This window comes from Esox lucius, chromosome 14 (assembly GCF_011004845.1).
Source record: "Esox lucius isolate fEsoLuc1 chromosome 14, fEsoLuc1.pri, whole genome shotgun sequence".
NCBI lineage: Eukaryota > Metazoa > Chordata > Actinopteri > Esociformes > Esocidae > Esox > Esox lucius.
The window spans coordinates 8,192,211-8,219,095 of record NC_047582.1 but is presented as its reverse complement, the minus strand read 5'-3'; the positions used below and the strand labels follow the sequence as shown (position 1 = coordinate 8,219,095).

General features: G+C 41.6%; 2 protein-coding genes across 9 annotated transcripts; both read left to right on the top strand.

The window, feature by feature from the left end:
* The first annotated feature begins 4,723 nt into the window (after window positions 1–4,723).
* hnrpkl (heterogeneous nuclear ribonucleoprotein K, like) lies at window positions 4,724–16,716 on the top strand. 7 transcript variants are annotated; one of them, XM_010900319.4, is made up of 17 exons: window positions 4,724–4,830; window positions 6,173–6,282; window positions 6,630–6,727; window positions 6,928–6,984; window positions 7,953–7,996; window positions 9,073–9,145; window positions 9,268–9,375; window positions 12,038–12,166; window positions 13,240–13,550; window positions 13,752–13,805; window positions 14,012–14,089; window positions 14,454–14,496; window positions 14,946–14,961; window positions 15,156–15,188; window positions 15,307–15,374; window positions 15,575–15,744; window positions 15,924–16,716. In XM_010900319.4, the coding sequence occupies exons 2-17, from the start codon at window positions 6,216–6,218 to the stop codon at window positions 15,952–15,954; spliced, it is 1,380 nt and encodes a 459-aa protein (XP_010898621.1). In that variant the 5' UTR covers window positions 4,724–4,830; window positions 6,173–6,215; the 3' UTR covers window positions 15,955–16,716. The 7 variants fall into 7 exon arrangements, with proteins under 7 accessions (XP_010898621.1, XP_010898620.1, XP_010898618.1 ...); XM_010900318.4 differs by having other exon boundaries at window positions 9,262–9,375; window positions 14,457–14,496; XM_010900316.4 differs by having other exon boundaries at window positions 9,262–9,375.
* Window positions 16,717–16,819: 103 nt separating this feature from the next.
* Window positions 16,820–25,266, top strand: LOC105027929 (guanine nucleotide-binding protein G(q) subunit alpha). Of its 2 annotated transcripts, none has more exons than XM_010900314.5 (8): window positions 16,820–17,575; window positions 17,930–18,105; window positions 18,859–19,043; window positions 20,761–20,915; window positions 21,638–21,766; window positions 22,030–22,159; window positions 23,149–23,302; window positions 24,150–25,266. In XM_010900314.5, the coding sequence occupies exons 2-8, from the start codon at window positions 17,970–17,972 to the stop codon at window positions 24,338–24,340; spliced, it is 1,080 nt and encodes a 359-aa protein (XP_010898616.1). In that variant the 5' UTR covers window positions 16,820–17,575; window positions 17,930–17,969; the 3' UTR covers window positions 24,341–25,266. The 2 variants fall into 2 exon arrangements, with proteins under 2 accessions (XP_010898616.1, XP_010898617.1); XM_010900315.4 differs by lacking the exon at window positions 16,820–17,575 and adding an exon at window positions 17,587–17,756.
* The last annotated feature ends 1,619 nt before the right edge of the window (window positions 25,267–26,885 follow it).

The following is a 26,885-nucleotide window of genomic DNA, read 5'->3' as shown; positions in this document are numbered from 1 at the left end:
GCATGCTGGCCACCACAGATATTTGCACACAGATTTAAGCCCCCTTAGATCAGGGGGTTTAAAACGTATGTCAGTGGAACCCAGTGTCTGCAAGGGGGCGCCAAGGGGTCCGTGGAAGTTTTACATAAATAACAATGTTGTCCGTTTATTCTTTACTGAATTAAATATTGATTATATTATTCCTGCAGACAATTTGTTAATTAAAATCTTGATAAATCTTCCTGTCTTTTCTATGCAACTCAACAGTGTATGATGGCACTCATATTTCTCCATCGATATGCAAATACATTTGTTCTTTGCACTAACCTGTCTCATTTTCCACAAGTAGTAGTCAGGGCCTTATTACTAGGGACTCACCAGTCACATTCTCTGAAGCCCCGACTTCCAGGGACTCCCATGCCCAAGTATTACTGTTTCTGGTGGCAAGTTGGCAGGGCCCCAACCAAAACATAATTAGGGACCCTGTTCAAATAGCATGTGAACATGTCATAAGCCAAATCAAAATATGTACAATGGTAGAAAATGTGCTTACAAACTGCAACATGTTTTATCTGCCTCACAGGACAAGGTTGGGATAGCAGGATTACCTCTGGTACTCATTGCAGAGCTTGCAAGTGGTAAGCAGGTCTCATGAACTTAACTGATGGCTCACAATTGTGTAAGGGGTTCATTTTTGGGGGCTATTTTACAATAAAATGTTTGAAAATGTTGTCCTGGATAATTGGCCTCACAACATATTTGCTGCACACAAGTCTTGTTTACAATTGTTAACATTGACCATTCTGAACATATACTGCCAGTGTCTTTGCATTGTGAGCCCTTAGTTCCACTCATTAAATCCATGCGTCTAAGGTACATTTTGGTGAGGAGGCTGAGTGAAACTTCAAGCACAGTGGCCATGATGATGTAAATATGCTACTGGTCCTATGGCTCAATTTCCTTTTTTCTATATCTGAGAGTTTTTCAAATTCACAGTTGAATCTGTTGCATAACAAAACTCATGGAAAATAATATGAGCGCCTGGCCGTTCATTTCATTCAGGGCAGTCAGCACACCCAGTTGAAAGATGTTATCTCTGCAATGTGTATTCATTTTGACACAGTCTTCGAGTGGTCACAAAAATAACCCAATATGGGGCTCTTGAGGGGCGCAGTGGTCTAAACTCTTGGCCTCAGACTACAATTACTTCCCTAAGGCCACAAATTTAAATCCTGGTCACGATTTACTGAAATTACTAAGATGACCTGCGAAAGGGTGGCACAGCCTTGGCTTAGCACCAGGATGACAGGTGGATGTCAGACAGAGGTGCATTTTTTCACCGCACTCTGTGACTCCTTGTAGTAGGCTTGGTGCCTGCGAGCTTAATTGTGGTTTTTGGCCAGGGAATGTGCTGGAATTTTAGGATAGTATGAGCACACTTTACTCAATGAAGTAGCAGTCAGCAAAGTCAGAGGTAAAAGGAAGAGAAACACATTCTCATTTGTTATTTCTTTATAATTCACTAAACGTTTTATACTTTTCCTTTCACTTCAAATATAGAGTAAATTGTATGGGACACATTTTCAGCTGACATGACGTGAAAACTGTGCAAGGTGTATCTGTAAAATTTCAGCCCTACCAACAGAGAGTAGCAGCAGTCCAGACATGAAATCACAAGTTCCTGGATTAGTTCCTGAGCAGCTTTCTGTGTAAGGTAAGGTTCTTCTCTATGAATATAGTTGTGCATGAATGGGTTACCATGTTGCTACTCTCTGTTCACAGAGATTAACTGGGTGTTACCTAGAGTAACACCAAGGATAATTGCACTCTGGGAGGGGGACAACATGGAGCTGTCAACAATGATGGTGATGTCTTAGAAAAGAAAAACCTTCCCACGGACGAAGAGTGCCTCTGTCTCGTCAAGGTTGAACTTGAGGTAGTGGGCCGACCAATAATGGTGCATGGGTATATTCACCGTGAAAATAATTCATATTACAGCATCTATAAGCTGTTACTCATAGACAGTAGGCCAGGTACGCCACTATAAGGCTAAGACTAGAAGACAACAGTGGTGGAATTAATTCATACACACATTTGGGTCCTGACAAAACAACAAATTGTATTCTTAAATCTACAGCAGTTACAACCGGAGATAACTACCAAAGAAACGTGGTCCAGTAGACACACCAATGAATAACATTACATAATGCTGAATAGTAGGCTTCTATTTATTTGTATGTGTGCGCTACATGCAAGTAGAGGCTGGTTTTGGATTCACACTCCTACCCACAATTTAGCTTGGCTCAAGATAACTGGCAACCATTTTAATGCTAACTGGCATTAATCAATCAAATAGCACAGTAACAACGTATAGTACCCTTTTTAGCTAGACAATATCAGGTCCATACCCTATACATATTGAGACAGAGGTGCAGAAGTCATCTCTGGAGTTTTAGCCTCTTGCAAAACTATAAAAATAGACAGGTGAAAAGAAAGAGAAATTGTTTATATTGGTTTCCCATGGCTTTCATAAATACATGTGACTAGGGCAAATATCCAACCAGAGGTGTCAGTCATGCAGGCAGGGTGCCAGTATGAGGGAAAGAGAAAAATACTTGATTATCGTCCACATGGTAATGATAGCAGAGACCATGTAAGGACATTGAGCCAAGGGACTTGAGCCAAGCTCTGAGGTACGCCTGTCTTATTGCAGCAACTCACCACAGGGTGCTCTGAGACATCCCCCTGCCATCCATTCTGCTTAATTCCACATAGTTTGGTCAGCCAGTTAGTGAGATCAGTACATTGGAGGAAATGCTACATCAACTTACAACCTTAGCAAACCTTCCAAGTACCCAACTCTATGAATGTCTAACAAGCTATAACACACCCTGGAATTGAAACCGAGGTGTAGTGGCACCTCAACTCTACAATGTAGTGACTTTGACCACTGTATCACTCAGGAGGGTCAGGCGGCTTAATTACATGAGACTTGTAAATAATATTTATAAAAGATAAAACAGGATAGTAAAGTTGTGACTCACCCTGTATGTAAGATAGGGAATTGTTCAATTATTGATAAGAGGTCATGAGGAGATTTCATTTTGTCAGTTAACATCACATACAGTATATCAGGTGGATCAAATGCACATAACATTGATTGAGTGAACGTGCTTTTATAGTGCTTATATTGTTGTGAGGAAACCTAGCCTACTATTGCACATTATCTGAGGTAGGCTTACACTCTGTACTCCTAACTCAAATCTACACACACATACACACACCCTGGATGTGTCGCTATGGATACTTTGCGATTTCCAAATAGCACAGACAATGTAAAGTGTCGCTATGGATGCAAATGAAAATGTGTAAGTAAGCAGGCTTTTCTATGAGAAACATCAAGTACGGAATTATATCTGTCTCCATGGAAACCTCTGAGTAGAAGTATGAGAGCTCTTTATTTTGCTTATAGGGGAGAGTTGCCTATCTGAAAGGACCTGACAACACATGGAGAAATTGTGTTTTGGGTGAAAAAGAGAAAGCACCCAAAAACTTTTCAATTCAAGTAATTGGAAAAGAGAATTACAGAAATAGCCCAATAATGGGCTGACATTTATGGTTAAAAAGTCACATAATTTAATGAATTGTACACTGAGGGAGAAGCAAGTAGAGAAGAAAGCAATGAATTAGTCTTAGGTATACATTATTGCATGGTACCAATGGCACGTTGTGTTTGCTAATCCAAGTTAAACATTTTAAAAGGACTATTGATCATCAGACAACCCTTTCGTGATTACGTTAGCACCACTGAAAACTGTTGTGCTGATCAAACAAGCGAAGAGGTTGCAAAGAAAAATCTCAGACTGGCCAATAAAAATAATAGATTATGATGGGCAAAAGAACAAAGACACTGGACAGAGGAAGATCTCTGCCTAGAAGGCCAGCATCCCAGAGTCACCTCTTCACCGTTGCCATTGAGAGTGGTATTTGGCAGGTCCTATACACCGTAATACAAGAATAAGAATAGACTGACGAGTTTCAGAAGAAAGTTTTTGTTTCTGGCAATTTGGAGCCTGTAATTGAACCCACAAACGCCAATGCTAAAGATACTGAACTAGCCTAAAGAATGACCATTTTAATCACAACAGTTTTCAGCAACATAATCACAAAAGGGTTTTCTAATGATCAATTAGCCTTTTAAAATGATAAACTTGGATTAGCAAACACAACGTGCCACTGGGACACAGCGATGGGAATTGAAAATCAACCGTTTATAGCTACAATAATCATTTACAATATTAACAGTGCCTACACAGTATTTCTGATCAATTTGATGTTATTTTAATTGACTTTTTATTTTATTTTCTTTCAAAAACAAGGACATTTCTTAGTGACCCCAAACCTTTGAACGGTTGTGTACATGTATATGGATTTAATTTACAATAGTTAAAAAGCATGGGTAACCGGTTATCATGGGTAAAAAGGTAACTGGTTATAAACCTTCTATTCCTAACATTGGTGCATCATTTTGTAATACTAAACGTACCATATTACATAGGTAAATGCAGAGAGATCAGAAAATCAGTAATTAGCTAAAGACTTACACATTTCTCCCAATGATTTGTAAACCAAAAGTTGGTGCCTGTAGATCTTAATATATATTTTAGGACGTATTGATTTTGAAAGACAGTTTATTTATCCAATCGCTGCGCAATATTTCTTGGCCCCGAGTCTACTCTCTCCAATCAGTGAAAGAAGACAGACGCCCTATTTTGCTTCCCGACTGTAAGGATTGGTACGAACTATTTCGCCACAAACATTTTCTGTTTATAGAACGCAGTTTGACTGCAGGTTTGTTTCATGTCTTTGTTTACTTTAATTGACTGTTACGTTGTTAGTGTTAAAGTAATTTATTATGCTTGTTATTTCTTTTGCATTGTAACCCGTCAATGGGAATTCAATCGCTTTTAGGCTCATTTGGCGACACGCCTCGTGAACTGGAACATTAGAATAGCTAACGCGGCAGAGAGCTAGCTAGCAATTGAACACGTCTAATTTCGTTAGCCGTATAACGTTAGGTGTTCGGATCCACAGTCACTCGGAATTAGGTAGCAACTTGTTATATAATGCCGAACATGAAGGACCCGTCAAATATTGTTGGTTAATTGTGTTGCACTTGTCTTGGGTGTGTTGTCGATGTTGCTAACTTGGCTAACATAGTCAGCCATTCGTCAAACTAGTAATGTAATCTTAGGGTGTAGATGTGTATATTTACCTAACGTTAACATGGCTAGTTGCATAATAAATAACTGGGAGTTAATTCCAGTTCTTGCTATTTTTGTTTGCGCAGTAGGAAGTTATTTGGTCCAGGTTATCTAGCTGGAATGTTGATAACTAGAACATTAGCTAACTACCATGCTAATGTTAGTCAGTTAGCTATGCTACCTTTTGTAAGCTACCTGGTAATAATTAATGTTACACAGGTACACAACAAACTTGGTAGGTACCGTAACTTGGCATGGGCCACACATTTAAACCAACATTAACAGCTGAGAAAAACGAAACGTTTGCCAGGCATACCAAGTAACGTCGACGTTGTGTGTAAATGTTTGTGCCAGAAAAGTAACGTTAGCTAGTCAGCTAGATTGTAGGCCTTGTTAAACCACTAAGCTAGCAAGTTAGGTAACAGTTACCTAATATTAGTTTATGTAGTTGAATGGACTTCGACTAACGTTACATAAGTCAGTATGCAAATATTGTATTATTTTTATTGTACACATCTGCCCTTAAGCGAACGTCGTTATTTTGCTAACTACCGGCACCAAGCCAGCATCATCCCCATTCTTTGGAAACACAAACACTGGACTGCCGGCAACTAGAACTACAATCGTAATCCTGCCATGGCAGAGCCTACTACACCCAGAACTAGCCAGTAAACAAGTGTGGCTACTGTAACCAAATTAATACTAATTAAGATTATTATAAACCAGAACATTTGCTATGTCATCAAGAGAGTACCGTTCTTATCAATGACACTAGTGTACCATGTCCTGTGACATTATTAATAATAGGAACTGGAAGTTCTAAACAGGATGTGATTAGTGGATTGGTAAGGTTTTCATTTTAGTGAAGCTATCTTTTCTGACCGGTCTCATCTTCAAAGTACATTGCATTATTTCTATTTTTGTCACAGGAGTTCCAGAGAGAGGAGCTTGTTTGTATTTTAGCGCTGGTGCATGACAATGGAGACAGAAATTGAGCAGCAGGAAGAAGAGACAACGTTCAGCAACACTGACACTAACGGTAAACCCCTCTAAAGGCTATTCTGTCATAGCTCTGTGGTGTTTAAACCTTGAGAACATTGACTAGACTGCACCACTGCTTCTCTCAAATCTTCCAGTCTTTACAAACAAAAACAGCCCTGGTATAGCTGCATGCTGGCACAATGTGGGCATGTCAGATGGCCACAGATTTCTCCTGTCCAAGTCACTACTGTTTCGGGCAGAGTTCTGCCCGGTTTTATCTTGGGAAGGGGGCTGGTTGGGGCTGAACCCATGCTGGGTAGATGCTGTCGCCCGGCTTGTAGCTGGAACCTGTACTGGGCCCCAGCGCTGCTTAGCATCAGGCTAACTCCAGGTCTCCCCCGGTAGGGAAACGCCCCGCTGAGGACATGGATGAGGAGCAGGCCTTCAAGCGTTCTCGCAACACAGACGAGATGGTGGAACTGCGGGTACTGCTGCAGAGCAAAGTAAGCCTGCTGGCACCAATAGCATTCTTTAGGCCTATTCCTTTTAAAACATCAATTTTTAATTGTTCAATTAGAACATAAAATATGCCCACACACACACACACTTTTGTGTTATAATAATCGCAAGCTTGTTTCATACCATTCGCAGACTGTTGGACCCATTATTCTGTTCCTAAGGAACCCCTCTTGTTTCCCCTTAGAATGCTGGAGCTGTTATTGGAAAGGGTGGCAAGAATATAAAAGCCTTACGCACTGACGTGAGTATACATAGTTGGCATGGTCAGCAATTGGGCCATCTGAGTAAAGCTATCATTATGTCCTTTATAAGTCCAACATTTTAATTGGCATTGTGGGTTCCTAGAACCCCATTCCCAATGACTGCCATAACCAGCCATATTAGAAGTAATTAATACATCTCTTCCCTGTAATATTGATCTATAGACTCATTATTATCTGTGTGTTGTTTGACTTGATGGTTCAAATGGTGCATTTCTGTGAACTGATGGGACAACTGCAGTTCTGTTTTTTCTAAATCCCCACAATAGTCACAGATTATTTCCTTCCCAAATGACACATCTATAGGTTGGCTCACGTGGACAGACATGGTTTGGCTTTATTGGACCAGATTTGGTTTTGAGGGTTGTTTGGGAGTTTTGTTGTGGTTTAGATTCAATCCGAAAATCCTAGGCTCTGAATGTAATTTTCATGCCCTTTACAGCCCTGAAGCTATACTGGATTGTGGCGATGTCAAACAACTCCTTTAACAGGTGTCTTGAAGCCTGAGCGGACCTATAGTCTGTTATAACTTCTGTAGCCCCACAGTCCATTTAACTAACAGTGTTTTGGCTAGAGCTGCCTCAGACTAGCTGCCCTTGTTCTTGTGCACTCACCATCTTTTTTTGAAGAAGAAGAAATACAGTGATGGAGTATAGCTTGTATTCAATTAAAATGTATTCCTTCTCCCCCTCTTCCCTCTCCTTTACTTTGTTATTTTTGGCCACCTTCCTCCGTTGCCCATGTACTGGATCGACATGCCCCTCCTGCGTTGCCCACCTTGACGTTGGCCCAACCTCCGCCCCTGAACGCCCGCCCACCTGACACCCCGGTTGGCCCCGCCCCGCCCCGCCGCCCGCCCACAATCGTGCCCCTCCCCAAACGGGCACCTTTACTTGACATCTCGTGATTGAATGCCCTTGCCCAATGCCAACCTCCACGGCCAATGCAGTACAATGCCAGTGTATCAGTCCCTGACAGCAGTGGCCCCGAGCGGTATGTCCCACCAGTTATTGCCTCACTGCCTGATTAGAAAAACACATGTCTTTGATAACCTGCCTTCTGTTTCATCTTAACATTTTTATATATAGACCCCCCCCCCCCCCCTTATCAAAAAAACATGTATTGTTCCATTTAATTTTTCTGTCTTCTGTACCCCCCTTCCCCTACATTTGAATATTTCCATTTAATTTGGACATTTTTTTTTGTCACTTTGAAGAAAGAAAAGATTCCGCTTTCAGTGGTTAATTTTGAGTGGGAGGAGCCTGGCTGTTGTTTCCTTGCTGTTGTTTTTTTAAAGAAATCTTGGAACTGTGGAGAGCCAATGATCTTTCTCGTTCTGTCCTTGTGGCCCACCTTGCCCCTACCCGTGCCCCCCTCCCCCACCCCACTGTTCTCAACATCACTGTTCATGATCGGAGTGCTCAAGCTCCATCCACTCTGTCACTCATCACTGTCGTCTTTTTCCCCCCTGTGCTGCATTTCCCTTCTGTATGGTTTCTCTCAGGCCCCCCATCAGTCCAGACTGCCTGCCAAACCTCTCATTACCCCCCTCGCTCCTGTCCGCCACCTAGTGGTTACCACGCGCACCCCCACCCCCTGCTTTTCTTTTTTAAATTATTTTCTACCCCCTCTCGCCCCTGACCCCTAACCCCTGTCACTATAAGGTGTTCAACAGAATTATAATTTTTTTTTAATATATTTTTTTTTCTCTCAAATTGCTGGTGGTCGTGATGGTTAAAATAAAGGTTATCTTCCCCATGGCTGTGTGGCCAGCCTTGTGTTGGGAGTCGTTATCTGAAGCCCCTTCATAGCTGCCCTATTCCAATAAAGACTGTCTCTCTTTGTTGAATGTGAGCTAAGTGAGTGCATGTCCAAGTTGTGCATATTGCAGTCCAGTGTTGGGAAAGCCAAAACATGTGCAGTCCTTTTCCTTTTTGTTTTTCCTTTTCTTTTTTTCAGACTTTACAAGTGGTTTAACTCTGTGCTTCAAGAGCTCTGTTAGTCTCGAAGTAAGTCTCTGTGTATGTGCTTTTTGCCCTTACCTTTGGCCCCATGCCATTCCCCTCCAGGATCCTGAGCGTGAGTGCAGATATCGACACTATTGGGGAGATCCTGCTTAAGATCATCCCTACTCTGGAAGAGGTGAGTGCCCCGCGGCCTCCGTGGTCTCACGCCTGAAAGGGTTTCAGGTGTCCACAACATTTGAGGGATGGGTCTAGATTTTGACCTCACTGATCTGTACCCCTGCTTTTTCCTAGTACCAGCATTATAATGGGATTGATTTTGACTGCGAGCTGCGTTTGCTGATCCACCAGAGTTTGGCTGGTGGGATCATTGGTGTGAAAGGTGCCAAGATAAAGGAGTTAAGAGAGGTAAGATGGAATGCCCCCTGGTTTAATGTAGTTTCGAAAATCAAGGATGCACCGATACCAAAAATGCACTAGGTAGGATTTCTTTTTCAGTAAAAGAACAAACATTTTGTCCCCTATACACGTTGTGGACCGGGTTCAGGTGTTTTCACAATTCTCATCTTTTCCCTTGATTAAAAAGTCAGTTATCGTCACCTATATTGATAATTATTGTATTAATGTCATTCCCAAATGAAAGAAAAACCAACGTTGTTGTGCCATGAACTTTACACTGACAGAGCTATTTCATCTTCAGTCTCGCTAGCAATTGTACAATTCTTATGACTTTTCCAAGTGGTAAGATACTAGTAAGCCTATTTCAGGTTGTCCCAATTGGTCCCAATACTGGCATACTAACTTACTATACACTGAACAGTATGTACTTCATCATCCGCAAAGTATGTATTTGTAGTACATATATACAGCGTTGGAAAATATTAAAAGAGCACTGCAAAATGATCAGTTTCTCTGGTTGGAATATTCATAGGTATGTGTTTGAGTAAAATGAACATTTTAGTTTTATTCTATTTACTGACAGCATTACTCCCAAATTCCAAATAAAAATATTGTCATTTAGAGTATTTATTTGTAAAAATAAATAAATAGCTGTTCAAAATAATCAAAATATACATTGTTTTCAGACCTCAAATAATGCAAAGAAAACAAATTCTTATTCATTTTTCAACATCAAAATACTAATGTTTAAATTAAGGAAGAGTTCAGGGTTATTCCACCAAATAGTGATTCGATTTTTTTTTTATCACAGCTTTCATGCGTCTTGGCATGCTACCAGTCTGTCATGTTGCTTTTGGGTGACTTTATGACACTCCTGGCACAAAAATTCTAGTGGCTTGGCTTTGTTTGATGACTTGTGACCATCTAGGGTTTCAATGGGGTTCAGGTCTGGAGATTGGACTGGCCATGACAGGGTCTTGATCTGGTGGTCCTCCATCCACACCTTGATTGACCTGGCTGTGTGGCGTGGAGCATTGACCTGCTGGAAAAACCAATTCTCAGAGTTGGGGAACATTGTCAGAGCAGAAGGAAGCAGGTGTTCTTCCAGGATAACCTTGTACTTGGCTTGATTCAAGGGCTTTTATATAGCTTTGCGTGACTGCCCCTAGGAGCCAGTTTTGGACCGTCCTCACCACACACTTCACCCCAGCTGCTGTTTGTCATTATTTTTTTAGGTCACTTGATGACATCCTACGGTTGTTGAGTGACATTGGAATGAGTTGACGTCATCTCGGTCCGTGGACAGTTGTTTTTGCCCTCTGCCAGTCTGTAGCTTTGTTGTCCCCAATGTCTGTTGCTTGACCTTGTTCTTATGAACCGCCGTCTTTGAAATTTTCAGGATGGAAACAACCTGAGGCTCCCTGTATCCCTCTGCCTGTAAAGCCAGAATTGAACCCTTTTCCTCACTCAAAGCTTTTCTTTTCAACTCTTTTGACATGCTGAATAGAGATTTTCTTTATTCAAATGACCTTTGAGATACTACTTGAAATTAGATTTGGTCCAGTACCTCATTAAGTAAAATGGGTGTGCCTGTGTTGGAATTTAACAGACACTGGAATGGAATGGCTGCCATACATGTAGAGATGCTGATTTAAGCAAAATTCGGTGTGGTCTCTTCATTTTTTACAGAGCTGTATATCACTATGCCTTCTACAGTGTACACCAAGAAAACTGCAAAGACGCAAAATAATTAATCTAGCTCTCTAGCTAGCATCCAGGAGCCCTAAGCAAAAAAATCTATCGGGCATTGGTGCTGAACTTCATTCTCTATCGGGCATTGGTGCCGAACTTCATTCTCTATCGGGCATTGGTGCCGAACTGCTTTCTGACTAGTGAGTAATTGCAAAATGCTGTAATAGTTTTTTTACTGAAAAAATCCTAACCAGTACAGCTTTAATAAGGCAGTATTCTCCCATAAAATGTAATATTACCACATTATCAACAACCGACAATTGCTGGTCATCAAGTGCAATGAACTCAACAAGAGCCTCTGCTCTTTATTTTTTTTGTCTTGGAAAATTTTATTTAGCTTATCCAGTGTTTGCTGCAAAGTTAGCTGTTGTTGTTGTTCTGCGCTGCTAGCATTAGCATACTCCTTGAACTCTGTGTTGTGTGTAAAGATGTTCGATCAAATTGCTTGTTAAATTAGTGTTTTTCCTTTCCTCTTGACAGTTTGGAAGAGCAGAGCTTGCACTCTGCTTTACTTGTGGCATTGCTGACACCTCCATCTTCCTGCTCTACCAATCTGAGTTCTATATTCTATACTTAATGCGTCCAGAGGCAACCCAACCATTGCGTTTCACTTAATGTTTCCATGACGTGGTTTCTGCATATTTCTACAAGTACATGGGCCTGGTATCGGCCCAATATTGTATCAGTGCATCCCTAGAAAATATTGACTCTATTCAGTCTGCAGTCGTGTAGAGATTGTATGCACTTAATGAGGCAAAATAACTTTCTTTGTTGGCTCATGGTTAAGGGACGTTTATTGACCATTATTAAATCATGAATGTTTTATTAATCATGAAGGCTCAGCTAATTCTGAACATGACTGTGCTGAGTCTTCCTGTGGTGTGGCTGTATTTCACACTGATTCCTCTTTCTCCTCCAGAACACCCAGACCACCATTAAGCTGTTCCAGGAGTGCTGTCCTCACTCCACTGACCGTGTGGTTCTGGTTGGTGGAAAGCCAGACCGTGTCGTGGAATGCATCAAAGTTATCCTGGAGTTGGTATCTGAGGTGGGTGAGAGTTGAGGTCTGAGCTGCTGATTGGGACACACTTAAACCACCAGTGTCTAAACATCAGTCAGTCACTTCAGCTTAGAAGGCTTTTCGTTACAACCAAAACCCAAGCAGGGCAGGGGCAGACTGGGTTTAAATGAAAAATGGATTTGCTGCGCATTTCCACCTGCTTTAGCGGCTGTCTAGTCTCTTGTAGCCATACCCCTTAAATCACCTCATGGGAATGTTTTTGAGGACTGGAGATGCCACTTTCTCCACATTTTGTTGTAGACTGAATTTATAATCGATTAAAGGAGCCGATTCTTTACAATACTTGCAGCATGACTACAAGCAAAAATGTTTCTAAGTTAATGCTTCAAATATTCTTTGCACAAAATTGTTCCAGAGATGTTCCCCATTTAAACTTTCCCACAGGCTTGTCTATTAGTTCATATTGACTTGTAATCTCTTCATACTCGCTTTAGTCAGTACTATCACCCCACCCTAATCTTGTTTTTATTTTTGTATTGCTTTCCACGTTATGATGTGATTTCTCAGAATTAAATGAAAAGCATTAACAACTGGGCACAGTTGAGAGAAGGGTGACTGCTACCAGGCAGTAGATAAACCCTTGTATTTGTTTTTACCTCCAAATAACCATGCTTGACATATGCTGTGAAATGTACCGTAATATGCACTTAGTTTGGGGTTCAGTCATATGCAAATGTACTTATTTTTCCATTAATCTTGCCTGTGCCAAGGGCACCTTCACATCTGCACCATGCGTCTTGTGGTGAAACAACTGACAATTGAATCCGCTGAAAATATTTTTTACACATTTCCATACGGTCTTAGTATGTCAGTCGTATAAAAACAAATCCCTGCAGGTATGATGGAATGTCAGTAAATTGGCTTCTTTATTATTATTTTTTTATTCAACATGGTGGGATCTTCTTGTGACTATTCGAATGTTCAAAAGATGTCGGTGACCATTCTTTAGGGCCCCGCGGAGGTGCCGATAGGCTCAGTGCTCTTTACAAAATACATGGAGCGTCTCTACAATAGCCTTACGGTGCAATTCTTTTCGACAGGCTCCAATTAAAGGGCGGGCCCAGCCTTATGACCCCAACTTCTACGACGAGACGTATGATTATGGCGGTTTCACCATGATGTTTGAGGAGCGGGGCCGGCGGCCAATGGGTGGATTCCCTATGCGGGGCCGAGGGGGCTTTGAGCGCATGCCCCCAAGCCGCGGAGGCCGACCCATGCCCCCCTCCAGGCGGGACTATGACGATATGAGCCCCCGCCGAGGACCACCTCCTCCCCTGCCAGGCAGAGGAGGTCGGGGAGGGAGCCGGGCTCGAAACCTGCCCCTGCCTCCACCTCCACCGCCGAGAGGAGGGTAAGAAGCTTTCCTTTTTTAGGTTCCTCTGTTGACTTGTTTATGGCTACTTCCTGTCAACCGCCTCCGTAGCTTGGATGTACCAGCCATGCACCTACCTTGTGTCTCTTTGGGCTTTGTCTTATGTAGACATGGACCCTAGTCGCAGTCTGACTAATCCTTAAATTGAGTTGTTCTATGGCATCTGGTGTTTGTTTACAGAGGTGACCGGTTCTCCCACCAGGGCTATCACGGCAATATGGATGACAGACCAAAGTAAGTTGTTTGTGTAAAATAAAGCCCCTGCCATGTGATTAGGGTGGACCTTCTCCAAATCACTATATTCGTTTGGAGAAAGAATGCCTGTCAGATGTGGAGATTTCGCTCAAATGTTTGGTCCTCTGCTGATTTAATGATTTTCAATACCGTTTTACCCTGATGACACCGTAGTTACTTTGTAAACATTACCTCTTCTCCTTAAGGGCGACAGGTAGCGTATCGGTTAGGAGCGTTGGGCCAGGAACCAAAAGGTTGCTAGATCGAATCCCTGACCCTACAAGGTGAAAAACAACAAAAAATCTATCATTCTGCTCTTCAGCAAGGCATTTTACCCTTCCAAAAAAGCTCCCCAGGCGTCCAGTGTGGCGTTCCTCTTGCACCTCTCCAATTCGGTTTGGTTAACGGCAGAAGTCACATTTTGGTTGGATCTTGTGCAATTTGATTTATTAATAATAATAATGTAATTTGTTCATCATATTATGAACTTCAACACCGATTTCTAAATCGTGATGGTCTTTATGGGTGGCTAAACCCACACTGGCATTGTAGAGACCTGTCTGCCCATTGGTGTTGGGCTGTAGTCTGGCCCCCTGACATAACTCCACCTTGTGCCACGTTAACTCTGACGCCCTCCTTCTATCTAAGCAGCGACCGGAGAGGAAGACCTGGAGACCGCTACGAAAGCATGGTGAGTATCCCCCCTGCTTTACACTGGGAAGGTCCACACATTACTGATGGTGAAGGTTGTAGTCGCGTGTCTAAAATGGATTGAGACAGTTTTCCTGGCTTAGCGAAAGCCGACTGATTCGGACACCCGGCACTGCTCTTCACTGAGCGAGGACACTGGTTAGGCTTCCTGTTGCTTGGCAACAGTTGTCTCCTTGGTTACCGAGGAGCAGCTCGAATGGTTAGTTTGGAGGCACCAAATAAACTTGAGGCGAAACCATGGTAATTTCAGGACAGGTTTGGTCTGATGGCAACAATGATGTACACAGTCAAATGAAAACCCGCTGTTCAGATGAATACGTGTGCATTTTGGAGTTCTGGGTTTGATTAATGGTAATCTACATTTAAAGCCATGTTAGTTTCAGTCTGCTTCTAAGTCTTTGTTTTCCTCCCGTATGTCCTGCTGAACAGAGCGGCGGCTACAGTGGTGAGTCTCCCCTTCTACGGCTCTGGTCATGTTGGTGTTTTAACAGTCTATTAGATGGGGTTCTTTGTGTCCAGTAAGCCCCACCAGCTCCCCCTCCCTCCCTGCCTCTGTCACCCTGTCAGTCTCCCTCCGTAGCCTGTCACTCACAATGTGATGTTATTCATTTATTTTTTCCTCCTTCCATCTTTTCAAAGACAACAATTCCTCGTGGGAGCCCTTTCAGTCCGGTGAGTTTGAACGGGTGACTCGTATCCATGTCTCATTTTGTCGCTTCTATGTGTTTGTGTCCTGTCGTGAGGCTACTGTCCTCGCTGCCAAACCTGACTGATGCCTTGGTCTCTCCAGGTGGCCGAGGGTCATACAGTGACATCGGTGGTCCTGTCATCACAACGCAAGTGACCATCCCCAAAGATGTGAGTGAACAGCCAGTTACAATTGTCCCGAGGATAATCGCTTGTGCCACTTTTAATATGTACATGAGGGAAAAACTGGGATGGGATTGTTCTTGGTTGGATCAGAAAGTTCCCACATCTGCCTCGGTTCACAAGTACCTGTCGGTGTCTCAGAGGGGCCTGATTTACCATGACCCTAACCCCGGTTTACCATGTCACAGCTGGCCGGCTCCATCATCGGGAAAGGCGGCCAGCGGATCAAGCAGATTCGTCACGAGTCAGGAGCGTCCATCAAGATCGACGAGCCACTAGAGGGCTCTGAGGACCGCATCATCACCATCACCGGAACGCAGGACCAGATCCAGAACGCTCAGTATCTACTGCAGAACAGGCATGTGCTAGAAACCTTTCCCTCTAAAATCACTGTGGTGGAAACCTATTCATCCCTGTCACCTTTCAGAGGGTAATTATGTAAAGAGGTCCAACTGGAATCTTAATCTACGGTGAAAGAGTTGTAGGGCTCAGTCCTGGGACACCATTATCACTTCTTCACTGTGCTTTGTGTTGCAGTGTGAAGCAGTACTCCGGTCGCTTTTTCTAAAGAGTGAAGAGGAGTGAAGACAAACTGCCATGGTCATTCGCTCCCTCTATTCAGAGCCAACATTCCTCTGCTTTGGGTAGATGTGCCCCTCCCCCGGTCATCTAACAAAACACTGTCGTTTAATAAGAAGTTCGGAAATTCTCTCAAAGCTGTTGAATGAGTTTATCCCCATTTTTTCTGTTTTACTTGCCCTGCTTGTTTTTTTTCTGGAACTGTGTACTCTTCTTACTTGGAGTGAACTCTCTTTTTTATGTCAGTACAGCATGCAGAATGTAATTTTGTTTTGTAAGGAACATTTTATAATTTTGCACTGAAAGACACAGGGCTGTATAAAAATGTAAATATACAGGAATTGATTCATTGGATGAATAGGAGTGCGAAGATTGGTTTTATTTTCTTGGGAGACTGATAGGGCCTAAATGAAATTTATTGATTTTGTTTTCTACCTGATTTCAGCTGTTTTACAAGCCACTTTGGGATAGAAATACTGTAACTCATTCATGCACTCTTTGACATTCGGATCCATTTCAACCTGGCTGAAGCTTGTTTTTTAAGTCTGTAAGCATTTTTAACATGTTTGATGGGAACTTGGTAGGTGGTTGTCAGTTTTGGAGGAGAATGCAGCCTTTCTGTCCATCTGAGTGGCATGTTTCCCCCATCTGTTAATATCTACCCTGCCCATCTGTTAATATCTACCCTGTCCGTGGTGTGTAGTATCTGCTTCAAGTCTGAGTAATAAAGTCTGTGCCACCTTTTACTAAACATGTGGGTGGAGGGGTTTTGTGTTCATATTTCTTAGATGTGATGCATGTAAAATCGTCATAGTTGTAATCTACATTATATTTCTAGTAGGGTTTTCAGTAATACATCATAGTTTAACCAGAAAGCCTGCGATTCAAGCAGAACAGCAATATTCAATAAGATGTAATAACATGACTCAAACAGTTGTATTCATGTTCAATCCATGACGTGTCAATATTTCGTTACTAGGCTCCCTATCGTCTTTATCTATCATAGGAAATTGGTTTCATTACAATGTAACATGGAGCGACGTGCAATCCTGAGCCTTTCCCATCAAAACACACCTCTAGAAACGTCACATGGTCAAGGCTCGAGTTTAGTTACACAGCAAGCATAGATAAGTGGAATTATGTCAGAATAAGAGTTTTCTAAAAGGCGAGACACTCACCCAGTCCACTCACTGGCCACTACTTTGTCAAACGATGACGTTGAAGGGAAAATACGAACTTAATGATTAGTGATGAAGTTGTATAATTAAGAGGATTGGTTAATAAAAAGTGCATATACTTTTATGTATAGAGCGTGTTTATTTCGAAGGCTTGATTCCTTATTGTTGCTGGTTTCACAACGTCCATCCCGAATAGACTATTCTGTACCTAATGAAGTTAGATGGGACAAGTGGAGGTGAAAATTGAAAAGAGAAGAAATTTAAGCAATGACTTATTTCAGTCAAGACAAATTCAAAAGGACCACGTTGTGGCAAGTGTTTGGTTTTGGTTATTTCTTCGGACTAAAGGATTTTTTAAAAATATAAATAAGTAGCGATATGGAGTAAAAGTCCGCCATATTCATCACCACGCCCGAAGTTCAACTATTGGAGGTAAAGATTTGCTGGGCTGTTTACATGTTGGGACATAATTCTTCATTTTCCCACATATTGACTGATACTCCAACTTTGGTGCAATTGCCTTTCTTTTGGAAGACCGCCGAATATACAAAAAGAAAATAAGCGGTATTTCTCTGCCAAAGGTTTTATATCAGTTTCTGGGAACTGCAAGAACGTACGCTTGGCTTTTTCTGACTAGTCTACTCTAGAGCGGCACTGTATTTAAGAATTCAGTATTGGGAATGTAAATGTAGCCTAGGCCTATTATAGAAATATAGCATACATGCATTTTTATGACATAAGTGACTTCCTAACAATTTTCCAAAAACTTTTTTACTGGCAATATAGGCCTACCTCCTCGACCCAAAAGTAAGTGTTTTCAGGAGTCATGACTTTGGGCTCCGTAGGGGCTTGTTGCCTCAGTGAAGAAGGAAAAGAGGCTCGGCGGATTAACGACGAGATCGAAAAGCAGCTTCGCCGGGACAAGAAAGACTCGCGCCGCGAGTTTAAGCTGTTGCTTCTCGGTAAACTATCTGTAACATCTGGTCCCCAGACAAGGCACTGATATGGCTTTATCATTGTGTAAAACCTTGTTTAATGTTATTATTTATAACACTGTAGCATACGCGCCTACAAACATTGCTGGACATTTTCAATTGCATTCCAATTGGATTTAGCAATGAAAACAATCTATTTGTTATAGTGCATTGTCTATACTTAGCTACTCACGAATTTTTACATAACTATCCGTTATATTGCATATTAAAGTTAACGTATTCAGGTAAACTGTCACATCGCTGACCAAAATTCGTATAACTGAAGTCAAAATGTTGATAGCAGTCATGTCGTTTGTTATTTGACTAAGGAAGTGTTACCGTTGCTACCCTAAACGTTTGTTAGTTTTAATTGCCGAGTGGCCACATTTCTTAGAAATAATTGACTCTGGCCATGGCTCAGTGCGCATTTAGGTTAGGTGATCAGAAATCTATTGCTGTGACAGATAATGCACACTCAGAGTTCCGCACACTGAAACGATCAACATTTAATTGCCAGTACATAGCTTCTCTGCAGTAGAAAAATGCATTTCAATTAAAATAATTTGGTTACATTTTGTTCCTCAATTTGACTACATAAGCATTACTATAAAGGGCCTAAAATGTTCCTTGACATCTATTGGCTGCCAAGGCATCAGTGTGCGTTTATGAAGAGAGACTGCATATATTGTGTTTAAAGAGGGGAAGTGAAACTGAGTTAATCTCTGAGGCTTTTCTTCTCAGGGACGGGTGAGAGTGGGAAGAGCACCTTCATCAAGCAGATGAGGATCATCCATGGGGCAGGTTACTCAGAGGAAGACAAGCGAGGTTTCACAAGACTGGTCTACCAGAACATCTTCACTGCCATGCAGACCATGATCCATGCTATGGAGACCCTACAGATCACGTACAAAAGTGAAGACAACCAGGTAACCACTTTAGTTGTTTATAATATACCAAATTTGTGTACCATCATTAATGGGCTTGTGTTTCTCTAGACTTTAGGCTAATGTAACCTCACAGGGTTTAACTCTGTGGTCTCTAACCCTAAACCATAGCCTATATTCTAAAAAAACTGACCAAAACCTTTACCCATAGCCTATTTTCAAATTGAACTGGCCCTAACCCTAAACCATAGCCTGTATTGTAATGAAATTGGGCCCTAACCCTTAACCATAGCCTATATTATAATGAAACTGGCCCTAACCTTTAACTATAGCCTATATTCTAATGAAACTGTCCCTAACCCTTAACCATAGCCTATATTCTAATGAAACTGTCCCTAACCCTTAACCATAGCCTATATTATAATGAAACTGGCCCTAACCTTTAACTATAGCCTATATTCTAATGAAACTGTCCCTAACCTTTAACTATAGCCTATATTCTAATGAAACTGTCCCTAACCCTTAACCATAGCCTATATTCTAATGAAACTGTCCCTAACCTTTAACTATAGCCTATATTATAATGAAACTGGCCCTAACCTTTAACTATAGCCTATATTCTAATGAAACTGGCCATATCCTTTAACTATAGCCTATATTCTAATGAAACTGGCCATATCCTTTAACTATAGCCTATATTCTAATGAAACTGGCCCTAACCTTTAACTATAGCCTATATTATAATGAAACTGGCCCTAACCTTTAACTATAGCCTATATTATAATGAAACTGGCCATATCCTTTAACTATAGCCTATATTCTAATGAAACTGGCCCTAACCTTTAACTATAGCCTATATTCTAATGAAACTGGCCCTAACCTTTAACCATAGCCTATATACTGATTAAACTAGCCCTAACCTTTACCTATAGCTTATATTCTCACAAAACCGGCCTTAACTCTTAAGCAGAGCCTATTATCTAACAGTGAGTATTGCAGCTTATTTAATAAAAAAACTGCTGTTGTGAAAAGGTTACCTTTTTAGCCAAGGCATGGTGTACAAATGTACCCCTTAGTAGTTATAATGTGTGAGGGGCTGAAAACACCTAATACAAAACTCATCTTGAAATATTGATTCATTTTTCTTGAGGTTATCTTTACCATATGATGCATTTTTAACACGTTGGATGTCCCTGGGTTGCCAGTTTACCTACAGAAGAAAAAGTGGAAGATCCCTGGTCTTGGATCTCCAGACAGGCGTCAGTGTTAGAGAAGACTTGTGATCTTAGCTTTAATGGCTAATCCTGTTTTCACAGACCTCTTATTTATATCTAGTCTCCGAGTTTCCTCCAACAGGCTTATAGTAATGGGTTAGCTGATGTCATTATGACATCTCTGGCTTTGTTTCTTTTCTGCTTAACTGGTGATGTCATTAATTACAGAGGAGACTGACTGACAGGGTCTTGTAACATGTACACATGTTGACTAGTGGCACACAGATGAAGACAAATCCCTCCAAATAGGCCATGAGAAAGACACCATGACTTTGCTCAGCTCTCCATCCCCCAAAACCACCATATAGTACCAATCATACAAATGAATTGCTTTGCCCCTACTGCTAACACGCATTTTAATTCTAGATCGATCTGAGGCCAACACGAGGTCATAGCTGCCATTCACAATAATGGGATCACTCAAAGACAAATTCCTCTCAAGGTCTCTCATGCAGTGATTTCTTCGCCTGTCTCTCCTCTTTCAGGGCCATGCAAATATTGTCATTGAAGTGGACGTGGAAAAGGTAACAGTGTTTACAAATCCATACGTCGACGCCATTAAGAGTCTATGGAATGACCCCGGTATTCAGGAATGCTACGATCGGAAGAGGGAATACCAGCTCTCAGACTCTGCCAAATAGTGAGTAGACCAACCACCAGATTTTAGCCTAGACATCTAAACATTGAGGCATGGAAGTGACTACTCTTGCCAAATAGTTTCCACTGTGTCCAACACTAGTAACATTAAGAAACCTCCGACATAAAAGCCTTGTGCAGATTCAGGTAAACAATGAGGGCATCCTATACATGTGGTGAAGAGAACAATGGAACGCAGAGGTGGACAGGCAAACAAGCTGATTGAACAAAGTGGATATTCTTCAAATCCATCATTATTTAAATAAATACGTGATGGCCTGAATGTGTTTACGATGTGGATGTGTTTGACGTTTTTGAAGAATACTATTTAGAAATGTGTATAAGCTGGTAGTTGGCATATCTAACAGAAACTGGTGGTGGTTTTTGTTAAGTGTAATGCAGTACATTATTGTAATTGAATGTATCGTGCTTCACATCCATACAAGCGTTACTTTAGTTTCTACTCTGTGAATATGGCGAAACACACATTAACATCACCTAAATGTTGGCTGATATTTTATGAGGTTAATGAGGAGATCCTGAGTCTTTCCCCTCGACAGTGGACTCCTGAGAGGCCAGATTGATGGTTATTGTGATGCCCGGCTAAAAGAGTCCCTATCTTTGGACTTCTTTTCTCTTCTGAGAAGTAATGAGTGACAGAACTGTTAACAGGATAACAATAGTAAAAATAACAACAACGAGTGAATTTCTCGAATGCCCTTTCAGCTATCTCAATGCACTGGACCGCATAGCTGAGTCATCTTATGTGCCGACCCAGCAGGATGTGCTCCGGGTCAGGGTCCCCACCACAGGCATCATAGAGTACCCGTTTGACCTCCAGAGTGTGGTCTTCAGGTAATCAGCCACACAGCCTACAACTGGGTCTCTGTGATGAACACAACTCATCAAGATAATCCCGGGAGTTATAAGGACACCATTTTAAGTAGTCCAAAACAAAGTGATGTTTCTCCATGCGGTTTAGTTTAGTACATAGTAAGGACTAGATAGCAGTGAGTGCTCAGTACTGACAGCCCAATTGAAAATATAATTGATAACCCATGAGAAAAGATGTGTAGACTGTGTGTTCCTGATTAACCCCGTAATGCTTCATTTTTCAGGATGGTGGACGTGGGGGGCCAGAGGTCTGAGAGACGGAAATGGATCCACTGCTTTGAGAATGTCACCTCCATCATGTTCCTGGTGGCCCTCAGTGAATACGACCAGGTCCTGGTGGAATCTGACAATGAGGTGAGTTTGATTGGGTGGACATTATTATACATGTTGGGGAACATAACATAACATGGATCATAATAATGTCAAGGTTGTCTATAAGCGAGGGGGCCCAGGCATATATCTTTTCAGGGGCCCTGCCCTGCTGGCACTTACCGGGCAATGCTGATTAATGACATTCATCTGAATAGTGATCATTTTTTAAACCCAGCTAAGCTACTGATCGGCTTGAACTCAGAAATGTTTCGATGGAACATTTAGAGGTAGAAACAAGGCATCACTAGAAAGTTGGCCAAACTCTCTCCCTGTTGTTATTGCTTTATGACTGGCTCTATGGAGGAGAGATTCCACACAGAGAGATAATCAAACCAGTCAGTCCCAACACAGGGATTCATTGTCTTGGCGCAAAATTATGAATAAGCCCAAACCCGTTATGTGAAGATGGCCCAGATTCCCCTGAAGCCCAGTGCCTAGCCTGCCACTGGTCGGCACTCAGCAGACCTCCCATGACACTCATTCATGGGGTTGGAGATGGACCACGCTAGCGCCTAGATCTGTACTTTAGACAACCCCTCCGACTATTATTGCCGGACAACTCTTTTGGTCATAATAGCTGGCTAAATGCGCGTTGGCTGGGACTTGCATACTTCTGTGAAACGGACAGGGGGAATACCCAGCTCACTTTTTTAAAGGCTCAAAGGAGATTTTAATAAGGACAACTCAAGTTTTTTTGTTGCTACGCACATGTTACGTTTCTCATGGAATTGGACCAGCTCAGGGATTTGCGCTTGGTGTTCACCTGCAGGGGGAGCCCTTAAGTCACTGTAATGATGGCTGGGCTTGGTGTTCTGTTTTTGCATTACCCACAACCAAGGCAAAGTAATTGTCAACACTGACTGTGTAGAACACTGGGTCCCACAACACCTTGATGGAATTACCAAACAAATGAGGGCAAATACTGGTAGTCACTTTAAATTTGTATTGTATATATTTTTTTTGTTCCACAGAATCGAATGGAGGAAAGCAAGGCATTATTCAGGACAATAATAACCTACCCATGGTTTAAAGATTCCTCAATAATACTGTTCTTGAATAAGATTGACTTACTGCAGGAGAAGATACTGTTTTCTCATCTGGTGGATTACTTCCCTGAATATGATGGTAAGATTTTTTTTTTATATTCCATTGTTTTCCTGACAGGACAGTTGGAAGCAGAGGCTTGGGAGACAGGGGAAGGGCATTGCTGGTTGGCCAAGCCAGGGGGCATGTGTGGTCCAGTCAGTAGCTTAAACCACTAGGGGACATTTTTTCCTATGTGTTCATAATAGCATGTGGTGTGATGCAGCCATCTAACATCATTTATAAGACCGACCCATCATGCCCACCCAGAATTGACACTTGAACACTTGAAGGTGCAATTTGTAACCTCTATGTCCCCTGTGGCCACAAGATGGACATTTACAAAAAAAATCTATGTTCAAACGACAGACAGACACACGCATACACAGTTAAGGCATTCAGTGTGTCTTCCTCAGTCCTAATGGGTCAATACCTTGTTCTTTTAACCAGAAATCAAATTAGATTGATATAAGACTTTAATTATCTGATGTGTCATGATTTTATTGCCTGGCTACTCATTAACATTGCTTTGGCCAACTGACGTTTCTTCTCCACGACAAGCCTGGATTTTCCTCCTTTCCCTGTTGTTCCTAGAATGTGAGCCCATTTTCATTCTAAATGGTCCCAGAAATCAATACCTTTTGCTGGAACTGGCCTACATGATGACGTTATACATTTTGTTACTCTAAATGCTCAGTTTTGTTAAAGAAGATTATATGACTGATCAGTTTATTTGGGACAATGCCCCTCATTTTGAAATCACACAACTTCTTGGGAGGCAGTTTCTGACTGACTGCATGTAGTAATCGATAAAGCAGTGGAATTCAATTCAGGGTGACTAGTCAGGCAAATTCCTTCATGAATCATGACTAATCAAATCTCCTTTCAGGACCCCAGCGGGACCCACAAGCAGGAAAAGAATTTATCTTGAAGATGTTTGTGGATCTGAATCCAGATACCGATAAAATTATCTACTCCCACTTCACCTGCGCCACCGACACTGAGAACATTCGATTTGTCTTTGCTGCCGTCAAGGACTTTATCCTGCAGCTGAATCTGCAGGAGTACAACCTGGTTTAAAGACTCCAGCCGACCGCAGTTACACCATACAGACACTTTAATGTAATCTGCTCCAACAGCTGCAGCCAGAGACCAGGGCCAATGGAGTCATTGTACAGACTGACTACTTCAGTGTCTTTCACGTCGGTGAAACCCTTCTGTCTGCAATGGGAATTGAAGACTGCAGCTACAGAGAATTTCCACGACTGCATTATTTCAAATGGATTCTCACGGCACGCCACTGCATTTTTCTTTTACGGCATGGCTGTGGATCATTCCTTCTTCAGCTAAAAATCCCAAAGGTTCTGGACACGCGTGGGATTTTTACGCAGATTCTTTCATGTAGCTGCTTCTCAGGCTTCCGCCACCCCCCTTGTTCCTCTATTTAGGCTGAAACAGAAGCAAGTCAGGCAGTCTAAATAGCAATATAATTGTCTATTTTTTGATAGCCATCGCAATATTGGCTAAAGGGGCCGACAGACCAGGCCATACAAAACAAGCTTGGCCAGTGTCAAACTCTGGTTACCAGTGATGAAGTGGCTGCCCAGAGGTTGTTGGGAGGTAGCCCAGCTGTTAAATCATAGAGCCAGTAACTGTAGGGTGGCTGAATCAAATCCATGAGCCAACAACCTGAAGAATCTGTCTTTCAGTGCTTGGTCAAGGCAGTTAAGCCTAGCAGGGTCACCGTCAATAATGTCTGATCCTACTGCACTGACCCCACTATAAGTGTGCCTCAAGGAGAGCGGGATATGCAAATGCCATATTTGAAATAGGTTAAATCTAAACAACCACTTTTTGTTAATAAACTCTGGCAAATTTTAACGTGCTGTCTATGAAATCATCTGGTACTTGCGAGATCATTGCAAACTGCAGGGGATAGACAGACAGGCAGGCAGGGAATAGACAGACAGACAGGCAGCCAGGGGATAGACAGACAAACAGGCAGCCAGGGGATAGACAGACAGGCAGGGGATAGACAGACAGGGGATAGACAGGGGATAGACAGACAGACAGGCAGGGGATAGACAGACAGGGTAGACAGGCAGGCAGACAGGGGATAGACACACAGGATAGACAGGCAGGCAGGGGATAGACAGACAGGCAGGCAGGGGATAGACAGACAGGCAGGCAGGGGATAGACAGACAGGCAGGGGATAGACAGACAGGCAGGGGATAGACAGACAGGCAGGGGATAGACAGACAGACAGATTTGTGTTTTATTTTCAGAACCTCAAGTTACAATATAGAAATATAACTCTAAATATAATATAATCACAAATGTAGCAGATCACAGATTTATCCCAAAGTACTGAACCCCACATCTGCTGCTGAACTCCTTAGTTATTACAGACATGTATGAAATATATGTCAAGTGTGAAACGTTTATAAATATATTTACATATATATATTTACAAATGATGAATCAAATAGCCGCAAGGTTTTTATTTACATCATTAGATCAAATCAGAAGAACTTGAGTAAAAAGCGGGTGGAGGTTCAGCAGCAGATGCAAAATTAAAATGAAGTGAGGGCGAGCAGCGCTAACATAAAGAGCACGTATCCGAAAATAAACATATGTATGGAAAGTGATCCGTAAATACGTAAAGGCTTGCAGATCATTAGCTCCAGAGATACTTGAGAATTCATTCTTGATCCGCAGCCACATTCTTTGATTCTGTCCACTTGGAACGTTATAATGAATATTATTGTGCCATTTTAAAAAGAGATAATCATTGAGTCGGTTAAAGTAATTAAGAACTCTTTGTAAACCATTCAAAATTAATTATGAGTTCTACCAATTGGATACCTAGTGAGTTGTGTAACTATGTTTAACACAAGTCTTGTTGTGTAAAACATGTTTTACTTTTTTAAAATTGTCATACAGTTAAACAGATTACAAATATATACATTGTTGTTACTTATAACGTATATAATATGTTAAACGTTAAATGTTTTCCAATATCGCTGGTTGATGAAAAAAATAATACTTTAAGTGCCGTAAAAACAGGTTTCACTGTAACAGGGTTGACCATTTCCTCTTATAACAGCCATAAGTCTCCTTGTGGCCGTATTGTGTGCAACAGGCAATGGCACCTTAACATAATCTTAACAACAACATCTCTAGCCTTTATCTGTGAGTTACAAGGTGGATATGTGTTTCGGACTTTTCCCAAAAAAACATGCAAAAATGTAACCTTTCTAGAACAAGCTCACCAGTTTCTACACTGTTGACTTTCAGACGTTAAATGTTTCTATTGTATTTTAATATATATTTACCACATTTAAAGGACAGTTATGTTCCATAAAAGTTATGAGTTTAAGATAAGGGGCAGATATGAATGACTAATAATAACATGAAATGGGTAAATATTCAGCAATAACTTCAAAAAGGCAACATAACTATGGCTTGTGCTTGAAGGGATGTCAAAACGCTATATATTGGCACTTTTCGCAAGTCTTTATTCGGAAGGATTAAAGTGTCCAATCTCTGGTCCTAATTAAAGGGCAATTCAGTAATATAACAGGCTATGAATAATTCAGTATTGTTGCACAGTTTCTACTTTAA

Bases quoted from the DNA above. Each gene is read 5' to 3' on its own strand.
- hnrpkl (XM_010900316.4), top strand. From the start codon at position 6,216: ATGACAATGGAGACAGAAATTGAGCAGCAGGAAGAAGAGACAACGTTC. The intron at 13,806-14,011 runs GTAAGTTGTTTG...CTTCTCCTTAAG, and splicing joins AATATGGATGACAGACCAAA to GGCGACAGGTAGCGTATCGG. The intron at 14,090-14,453 runs GTGAAAAACAAC...CTTCTATCTAAG, and splicing joins CGAATCCCTGACCCTACAAG to CAGCGACCGGAGAGGAAGAC.
- LOC105027929 (XM_010900314.5), top strand. From the start codon at position 17,970: ATGACTTTGGGCTCCGTAGGGGCTTGTTGCCTCAGTGAAGAAGGAAAA. The intron at 22,160-23,148 runs GTGAGTTTGATT...TTTGTTCCACAG, and splicing joins TGGTGGAATCTGACAATGAG to AATCGAATGGAGGAAAGCAA. The intron at 23,303-24,149 runs GTAAGATTTTTT...ATCTCCTTTCAG, and splicing joins TTACTTCCCTGAATATGATG to GACCCCAGCGGGACCCACAA.